Source organism: Lactuca saligna, chromosome 6 (assembly GCF_052625555.1).
Source record: "Lactuca saligna cultivar CGN05327 chromosome 6, ASM5262555v1, whole genome shotgun sequence".
Classification (NCBI taxonomy): Eukaryota; Viridiplantae; Streptophyta; class Magnoliopsida; order Asterales; family Asteraceae; genus Lactuca; species Lactuca saligna.
Genome location: NC_136422.1, coordinates 8,492,618 through 8,502,682, shown reverse-complemented (window position 1 = coordinate 8,502,682; position 10,065 = coordinate 8,492,618). Strand labels below are relative to the sequence as shown.

General features: G+C 36.1%; 1 protein-coding gene across 4 annotated transcripts; it reads left to right on the top strand.

Moving 5' to 3' along the window:
• The first annotated feature begins 2,100 nt into the window (after window positions 1-2,100).
• On the top strand, window positions 2,101-6,185 carry LOC145001452 (FAM63A-like protein (DUF544)). 4 transcript variants are annotated; one of them, XR_013661603.1, is made up of 12 exons: window positions 2,101-2,460; window positions 3,083-3,201; window positions 3,298-3,404; window positions 3,491-3,578; window positions 3,686-4,676; window positions 4,752-4,806; window positions 4,914-4,995; window positions 5,069-5,149; window positions 5,246-5,350; window positions 5,439-5,488; window positions 5,610-5,719; window positions 5,819-6,185. XR_013661603.1 is itself a non-coding variant. In XM_078960825.1 (12 exons), exons 1-12 carry the CDS (start codon window positions 2,310-2,312, stop codon window positions 5,900-5,902), a joined length of 2,046 nt encoding a protein of 681 aa, XP_078816951.1. In that variant the 5' UTR covers window positions 2,101-2,309; the 3' UTR covers window positions 5,903-6,185. The 4 variants fall into 4 exon arrangements, 2 of the variants coding, with proteins under 2 accessions (XP_078816951.1, XP_078816950.1); XR_013661602.1 differs by having other exon boundaries at window positions 5,810-6,185; XM_078960825.1 differs by having other exon boundaries at window positions 5,587-5,719.
• Window positions 6,186-10,065: the final 3,880 nt, after the last annotated feature.

Genomic DNA, 10,065 nt, shown 5'->3' with positions numbered 1-10,065 from the left:
GTTCCAACTCTATAAACATGCACAACATAAATCACATAGAAATAATGCAGTACAACACATCACATACAAATAGCATACAAATACTCTGATCACATAACTCTAGTTACCTACTCAAGGTAAAGTATAGTGAGAAGACTCACCTGGAAAGCAGAAAGCAGATATCCCCACACTTGAATCTCGAACTCGCCACCGCCTAACACGTAAGGCAAATACTCTCATGAATATAACTCTCGAGGCTAGAATAAATCCTCTCATAACACCCTCCTATGGGTAAAAGTCTATTTTATCTCTCTCTTGGCCCAAGGCCACATCGCTGTCCAAACCCTAAAAGTCAACGACCAACCCTTGGTCGAAATCGAAGTCCTCAGTCTAGGTCAACCCCTGACTGACTCTACTCGTCGAGTCAACCCTGTGACTCGTCGAGTTCCCATAATCAGAACTTCCCCAATCCGCGACTCAACTCGCCGAGTCACCCCGAGACTCGCCGAGTCCCACTACTCTAAGTCCACTCACACCCAACTCACCGAGTCATCCCTTGACTCACCGATTCTCGACTCAACCAGGAAATATTTGGGACTCTTCGACAAGACTCGTCGAGACCAAAAACAGACTCGCCGAGTCTACGGCTATCTTCAACTTACTCGCCGAGTTGTTCATACAACTTGCCGAGTTCCAGGCCATCTTCATCCAACTCGTCGAGTCCACCCATGTGACTCGCCGAGTACCACCGGTCTGAATACATTCCGAAGCATTCCAGGCCATGCAACTGCTCCAAGACATAGATCTAGCCTCCTACCACTCATCCATCAAGTAAAGTGGCAAACTTTACGTGAATCCAAAGAGATCTAAGCCGTTTGCACATTGGGGCTAGGGTTTGGGACAAGATGGCTCCATCAACCACTCACAAACAGGGACTTTCATGCACTCTAGACCTTCTCCCTTCCAGATCTGAGGTAGCAACCTCAGATCTAGCCTCTAAACTCCAATACATCCAAAGATATGATCTCCAACACCCCCAAAATGATGCATCTAAGAAATAGCAACTAAAAAAAACGAGATATTACCTCAAAGGAATGCCCCAACTGAAATGAGACTCGAATCCAAACAAAGCTCCTTGCTCCAAGCCTTCAATCTCCCAAAATTCCTTCAACCATTACTTCTCCAAGATCCAATCCACTCAACAATGGTGCTTCTTCGCGATTTAGGGTTTTCTGGGGCTCAAGGGGTGATAAAGAGGCTGGGAGGAAGACATAATGATCATTATATAAGGCTCAACCCCGGGAATTAGGGTTTTCTCCACTCAGCGCCTACTCGCCGAGTCCAATACACTGACTCGCCGAGTCAGCCACTTAACACGCGACCAAGTCGCGACTCTACTCGCTGAGTCCACACATGGACTCGCCGAGTCGCTCTTTCCCAATTTACTCTTTTATCCCTTCAGCTCTACTCTTGATATTTCGGGATGTTACATATATATATATATATATATATATATATATATATATATATATATATATATATATATATATATATATATATATATATATATATATATAGAGAGAGAGAGAGAGGAAAAGTGAATATATCCTTAAGGGTATATAAGCATAGGTACCCAAACTCACAATACTACATCGTTTTGTATCATATAATACATTATAATTATCCAATGTTCTTATAATTTAACTTTTAAATTGATTTACTTCCATGATTTTTATAAATTACACATTTATCTTCTTCTTATTAATTTTCATTTTCAACTAGAATAAATATAACATAATACGTGTTCGACAAAAATATGTGACATAAGAGAAATATAATAGTGAAATTTCGAAAATCTTGAAATTAAATCAAATTAGGGGTTGAAGTTTAAGAACATTATAATGAATATATCAAACAAAATGATGTATTATGGTGTGTTTGAGTACTTAAGATTATATGCACTTAGGGTATATTCATTTTTCCATATATATATATATATATATATATATATATATATATATATATATATATATATATATATATATATATATATATATATATATATATATATATATATATATATATATATATATATATTTCTGTCGTAACTGAAAAACGCCATAAAGAGAATGAAAATGAATGAGTTCTCTCTCTCCCATGTATAAATTTGTCGACAGATTCTCTTTTTTCTTGCATCTCATCGTTTCCAATTTCCAATTTCCAATTTCCATCCCTGTTGTGTTCCTCTCTTTGACTTCCCCAAAACACACGTATTACGTATATACATATACTATTCCCTGTTGTAGAACTTGCTAGAACGTTCATCGGAGATGGCCTCGCCGCTGGAAGAGCAGCGAAACCGAGAGGATTCGCCGGAGACCAAAGAAATGTTACATAAGACGAAACTAATTCAATTTTTGGGGAGGAATACTCCGATTATCCTTCAAAACGATAATGGACCTTGCCCTCTCCTCGCTATCTGTAATTATCTACCTCTCTTTTTCAACTCTTTCTAGGGTTTGTTGATTTACCCAAGAGTTTCCTTTAGAACAGTTTAAGTTGTTAATTAGGAAACGATCGGCAGTTTATTTAAATTGTAGAGGATTTTGACAGTGACGTGAAGAAATTAGGCCGGTGTTATGGAAAAGTTTGCAGGATTATATGAGACAATTATCTGCAGTGTTTTCTTGATGATATTTTAGTGGTTAATTAGGTAATAAACATCAGTTTTTCAGTTTGTAGGGACCTCAGTCATTATTTCTCAAATTTTTAGGTGTGAATCAAGATTGAAGCTCAGGCATTAACCTTACTGTTTATTATGAGTCGAGGTACTCTTATTAGCAAGCAAATACCGATTTCGATTGAACTCTGTTTGAGAAAAAAAATATTTTGTTTCCTATTGATCGTGACTGAAACATCTTCTCTTTTTCTTTTGTTTCCTATGAAGTATGAAGCTTAATAACTAATGCAAAATCAGTCATTAGGTTAATTCTTGATCTGGAAAAACAGATGTTTTCTTGGATTTATGTTTCCTTCAGTCGTCTTCTGGAACATAAGAGTTTCAAGTTTCATTTTGATGATCAATGTGTGCAATTTGTGTTAGGTAATGTTCTATTGTTGAGAAACAATATGAATCTGAGCTCAGATGTAGGTGAAGTGTCACAGGAGAAATTGCTTTCACTAGTGGCAGAGAGGTTAATTGATTCAAACAGCAATGTTAATGTAATCTTCTTCTTCTTCTTCTTTTCTTTTTGATCACATTGTTAGCCTTTAACAGCCCATCAACTGCATAATTGATTCTTTTTAATTGAGGTACAGAATAAAGATGCAGGGTATGTTGAAAATCAGCAACAAAACATAGCTGATGCCATTGATTTACTTCCCAGATTAACAACTGGCATTGATGTGAACTTAAAATTCACAAGGTATCTTCTTTTTAAATCATGCTGCATGATGCTCCCTTACCTCTTATAGCCTTAAACTTAATCCACACACTATCAAATTGGTGCAGAATTGATGATTTTGAGTTCACAAGAGAGTGTGCGATATTTGATTTATTAGACATCCCACTTTACCATGGTTGGATTGTTGATCCACAGGTATGTTCTCTTAGGGCCTGTTTCTTTTTTAGTCTGAATAAACTGTCTAAATGACCATTTTACCCTCTCTGTTATAAGCATGTTTGTTTTCCATACATCTGTTGCAGGATTTTGATACTGCTAGTGCGATTGGGTTAAAGTCCTACAATACAATAATGGGGGAACTCGTTGCCCTTGAAACTCAAAATGTGGCAAATGACATAAATAACCCTGAAGAAGATTGTGTTGATTTTGTAGCTGCAACAACAGCCAGTTTAGGTGTCCCTTCACCATCCCTTTCCAGAGTTAAATCTTTTGATGATTCTCCCCATTCTGTTTCTGATGAGAAAAAGGAAAGAAAAGGTGATCTTCAAGAGGAAGAAGAGCTATTAAAAGCTTTGCAGCTATCAGTGACCAACAGTCCAACTACGATTGAGAGTAAAACTGATTCCGATCTCAAAACTCCGGAATCAGTGATTCCAGAGAAAGTACATACTGGTGCTGAACATGAAAATGAAAAAGCCTTGAAGCTATCCGAGACTGAAAGTCTAACTACAGCTGTGAATGACATTGATTCCGATCCCAAAAAGCTGGAATCAGTGATTCCGGAGGAATTACATACCGGTGAAAACAATGAGCCTTGTATACAAAAACCTTCTACAGATAATGATAACAATGGAATGAACAAATCCAATGATGATTTAACTTTTGAAACAGTTCCATGTCAAGAAGCTTGTTCTTCTTCACAAGGGGATAATGATAAAATCCATAATACTGGAGATCAAAAAATACATGATGAATCAGTAAAGGGCAATGATGTAAATGTAGAAGGAAACGCTGAAAGTGTTGGTGGGACATTGGATGATATGTCATCATGCTTATCTGCACCTATTCCAGGTTTAGAATCATCAAAGGGCAATGATGGAATTTCCTCAATTGATGAGTCAAAGGTGTTGACTTTAAGTGTTGATGAAAGTGAACCGATTTATGAAGGTGAGGAACATATACAGGAGACGAGTACCACTGCAAATTATGAAAATGGAGAGCCAATGTATGAAGGTGAGGTGGTTTTAGCAGAACAAGTGGACAAGGGCAAAGATGGAATTACTCCAAAACAAGGCAAGACTTTATTACTTTATTTAGTTAAACATTTGCTTTAAAACAATCAATTAATGTTTCTTTTTTTATAATTAGGGGAACTGATCAGGAATTTTCTCAAGAATAGTGCTAGTCAGTTGACTATATATGGGTATGTTTTATCTTGTGTATTACTGGACACATATTTTATATATTTTTTTATATATCATATAATATAATTATTTTTTTATTTGTTTTTTTTTTTTTTTATGGTTGCAGGTTGTTTTCATTGCAAGAAGGTCTAAAAGAACGTGAACTTTGTGTGTTTTTCAGGAATAACCACTTCAACACAATGTTTAAGGTTGGTTTAACATAAAAATAAAATTATCATATACTTTTTGAATATATATATAAACTGATGAAGTTATTTGCAGTTTGAGGGTGAACTATATCTTTTAGCTACGGATCAAGGGTATATTAGTCAACCTGATTTGGTATGGGAAAAGCTTAATGAGGTATTATAATTTATAGTTTTCTTCTTCTTCTTCTTCAGAATGTAATAACTCATTCCATTCAATTGATGATTCCATTCCATGTATTTATATTTATAGGTGAATGGAGATTCGGTGTTTATGACTGGTAATTTTAAGGAATTCAATGCTGAAAGTCAGGAATCCCACTCGTGGGATGAACAGAATGCATTGGCTAATACAGCTGTATGTAGCCTTTTCAATTATTTATATATTTTCATTAATTTGTGTGGATATTAATTATTATCATGTTAATATGTTTTTTGTATTTCAGGACTATCTTGCAAGCATTGACAATTCACCACAAGAGAACACGGGCTTTAAGTAATTTCTCTACCTTTTATTAGTTCTGTTATTAGTTTCCATTTTAATATATAAAGAAAAATATATATATATATATATATATTTTTTTGGTATCACAGCTCTGATCTGCAATTGGCTATAGCTCTTCAGCAACAAGAATTTGAGCAACAGCAACAACAACAACAGCCACCATCACCACAACCACCACGCAATGACACAGCTGGAGAGTCTGGGTTTATTACAGGTCCCCAGGTAAATGACCGTTTTACCCTTACATTCCAAAAAGAAAAAAAAAAAATTTACATTATCTATAATAACAATTACAATCTGATTTACATGTAGCATGTGCAGCCATCAAGGCCAAAGAGTTCATCTTCATCTTCATCATCGAAGCAGGAATCGAAGTCATCAAAGGAGAAGTGCACTGTGATGTGATGTGAAGAATTGTAATTTCAACGTGGTTTTAAGTTTTAACATTTCCAAACATTCAAAGTGTGATTTGTCATATATGAAGATTATTTACCTTTTTCATTTTGTTGTAAAGGAAGTTTTTGTAACATAGCTTCTTAGTTTTCTTTAGTGTAAATTACACGACGCGTACATGTGGTTTGGGGTAATTTCTGAATTTTATCCCTAAACTCTTTTTTATTTTTTTTTAACTCGGACAGTACCTATTGTATGTTTTTTTTGCGGATTTGATGATTTGATCCCTCGGAAATCTACTAGTTTATCAAGTTCTTCCTCTTTTATATTGTCGATAGTGGATAACTAGTCTTGGTGGTGCTAGTTTGGATACTGAGTGATCTGAACGAAGTTGGTGATGCCTGTTGATTTGTGAATGCTTGTGATACCTGTTGGTTTAATGGTAAATAGTTTTTTTTTTTTTAGAAAATGATTCCCAACCTCAATCAATGGTTCTGATTTTGATAACCTCGGATTTATGTGCTTTTTGGTTTTCTGTGATTTTTGTTTATGGGTAAGGAAGGAGGATGGAGAGTTTATGTTTATTGACACAGAAAAGACATTAAAAACAAGACATCGTATTTATAAATTTTGGCAAATAGGATGTCAAAGTAGCCAGAGAAGTCAGAGACAAGATAGTGGAGAGTTGGATCAAAGTTCCATGGAGTTGGATTTGGGTATCTGGGACACTATTATTTTACCAATTTGTAGATATTAATAATACAATAAGAAAACATTAATGATAATATACTAATTTTAAATCGGTCAGAGACGTAACAAAAACATAAACATATAATATGAATTGTTCGAATTAAAAAAGAAAAGAAAATCTCCATAAAATTCCCACATTTTTGGGAAAAAATTCATTTTAGTCCCTTTTTTTTTGAATAAAAAAACCCAGGTGACATGGAGTGCAAGGTGAAAAGTATAATGAACACATTGAAGGAAGAATAGGCATGTCGCAAGGGTTGAACTCAAAACCTCTAGTGACTCGCACATAGGTCCTTACCACTATGCCATATAGACTTTTGCGATATAATGATTGATTTCTTTTATATATATAGCTAATATAACTGAACAAAGAAAGAAGAGCTAAGGGCCAAATATGCATGTTACACTAAACCACCAGGACAATTTGTATAATTTACCTTTTTAGGCTGTGGGCAGTGGCTTGTCAAGGACCCTTGCTTAGCATAAGGAATACCGACCCTAGCTCTCGCTAGGGGCTCACTAAGATTGCTTGCTACGAGTATAGCGAGAGGAGAGAGAAAAGAGTATTTGCTTTCAATTTGACCGAATCCTGATTGGTTGTGGCTACTTTTTTCTTTTATTTTTTTAATTTTTTTTACAAAACAAAACCTATTAAACTCTTCACATTACCACTCCCTACCTTTTTCAATCTATGCATGCTAAGCTTATATGACAATAAAAAAAACCTATGTGGCAATAAAAAAAAATGATGTGTCAAAGTGATAAGAGTATTACCACTTCCTCTAGCTTTATAATCGCATGAATAACTCAACATAACTCATATCATATATTTGTGGGAATTTTTGTTTAAGCTTGTTATCAAATATTTTATATATATATATATATATATATATATATATAGAGAGAGAGAGAGAGAGAGAGAGAGAGAGAGAGTATTAATGATATCTTTGCATTAATTTTAAGTATTTTCATTTTATAGCCAAAACGGAAAGTTCATCTCGAGGAGCTATGTGGATCAATTATCTATGTAAAAACAATATATACGAACAATATTGATCAACCATAAAGATGAATTAGTTAAGAATTAATTTTGTGGTTAAAAGAGATTAATTAAATAAAAGGGGACTGACACTGTCAATTATAAGATAATTGAGTTTGGCCTATGAATCCTTATGAATATAAAGGGGTCGATATTTAGAGTGAAAGCCCACTCTAATTTCGTGCAAGGGAGCCTTATTCCAGAAGGTTCTTAAACTGCTTAGGGCCTAAGTCATCCAATTAGGGTTTTGACTGAAACCCTAGCAACTCAGCTATTTAAGGGACCCAGGGCTTTAGTTTCGGTTACACCAAGAAACACTAGAGTTACTATAGTTTAAATTGTGCCTCTCTCCTTCTATCTTCTGGATCATCTTCTTGCTTGTGGTGTTTATAAGCAATTAGAGGTATTACACTTGTGATACTAAGCTCCTTGAAAATTGAAGATTCTTGCAACTATTGAAAGGTATCATCTAAACTTGCTTTTATCATAAATCTCGTTTTCATAGTTTGCTAGATTAGGGTTTATAAGCTTTGGATAAATTTGCATGTACAATAGAGAAACCTAGATCCAAAGCTTTACGGTTTTGCATGTGCACATAGGATGTTCTTTTGCTCAAAACCCATCATAAAGTTAGAAACTTTATCCTTCCTAATCACATTTTTGGCCTAGCTTTAAGCTTTGGAGCTCTTAGGGACGAAAAGGGAAGCTAAATGTATTAAGTTGTTAGAACTTTGGCAAACACGAAGTGTTTGCAAGTCAACACAGCGTGTTGGCTGAAGTTTTCCCGTATGTTCGTATGCTCGTGGAACACGACCTGTCCAGAGGGAAACACGGTGTGTTAGGTCAACATGGGTTGTTAACCTTAACCATTGACTTTGACCAGGTTTGACTTTGACAACATTTTGGGATTTTGATGGAATTGGTCACTTGGTGGATTTAGGTATTGTGTTGTGAGTTGAGATTTAGAGTTAGGCCTCATCAGTTCTGTTCAGTTTGTGAGGCGAGTTTTCCTCATTGTACTTATGGGTCGAAGGCACCAAGGCCAGCCCTTTGGATTTGATATCCTGCTATGTATGCTTTTGTGTTGTAGTGATCTGTTAGATTGGTATCTTGTTATATAGGACGACGATATGCTTAATGATCTGTAAGATCTGTCCGTTGTTACTAGCTGGATATTTGAATGCTTTTCTGTTAGGTGTGGATATGTATATATGTGTGTGTGTGTATATATATATATATATATATATATATATATATATCTGTGTGTGTGTGTGACGACACGGTTTATGTGTGGCCGGGTTGAGGCGGTCCTGCTTTATGGTAAAGGCTAACAGACCCAGGGTGTTCTGGATAGACTGAAGGCTAGTAGGGCGTACCAGTCAGGCCAAAGGCCCAGAGAACGTTCCAAATAGGGTGAAGGCCCGGTTTGATGTGCCAGTTATGCTGTACGTTCTGTGAGCGTATCAGGTAGACTGCAGACCGGTGGGGCGTTCTAGTCAGACTGAAGGCTCTATAAGCATGCTATTTAATGTTATTATTTTGGTTTTATGTTGGGTTGGTATTTTGGGGAAACACACTAAGCTTTGGGCTTATAGTTTTGGGTTATGTTTCAGGTACCTCAGATGATATTGGGAAGACAAAGGCAAGATCGTGCACCTCTTCACGTTTTGTTTTATGATTTTAGGAAACCTCTGATAATAAATATGTTTTGAAAACATTAGTGGTTTGTTGAATTGTTTGAAAAGTTCAAAAGCTCTCATGAACTTTACGGATGTTACATACAGTAAGCACAAGACTTATACCAGAGACCAGGAAGACCATGATGAATCTAGGAAGCTCGAGAGTGTGAACCTCTTCATGTGTTTATTGATTGTTTATGTGAAACATCACAAAAGTACTGACAAAATTTTATTTTAAAATCATTAATAAAACCATAAGTCATCCATAGTCATAAAGAAAATCAAGTATCATATATATCTCAAAATGTCGTGACAAGTACTGTATCAAAATCATATGAGAAAAATATCAGAGTCTTAACATCCCAGGCTGGAATTGTAGTGTATGCCATGCGATCACCCCGAGCCCTTCCCCTTGATACCGGAAGTACTTGAAACGAAAACTAAAAACTGTAAGCATGAAGCTTAGTGAGTCTCCCCAAACTACCACATACCATACAAATATCATACAACTAGGAGATACAGGCCCCGCCCAGTCTCATGGAGATTCGGGCCACGCTCACACTGTGCTGTCTAGGAGATTCGGGCCCCGCCCATACTCCACTATTTTGGAGATTTGGGCCCCGCCCACACTCTGCTGTCTAGGAGATCCGGGCCTCGACCACACTCTGCTATCTAGGAGATTCTGAGCCCGCCCACACTCCGCTACT

Excerpts from the sequence above, each read along its gene's own strand:
- LOC145001452 (XM_078960824.1), top strand. The coding sequence starts at position 2,310 with ATGGCCTCGCCGCTGGAAGAGCAGCGAAACCGAGAGGATTCGCCGGAG. Across the intron at positions 2,461-3,082 it reads TTGCCCTCTCCTCGCTATCT|GTAATGTTCTATTGTTGAGA; the intron begins GTAATTATCTAC and ends AATTTGTGTTAG. Across the intron at positions 4,677-4,751 it reads TGGAATTACTCCAAAACAAG|GGGAACTGATCAGGAATTTT; the intron begins GCAAGACTTTAT and ends TTTTATAATTAG.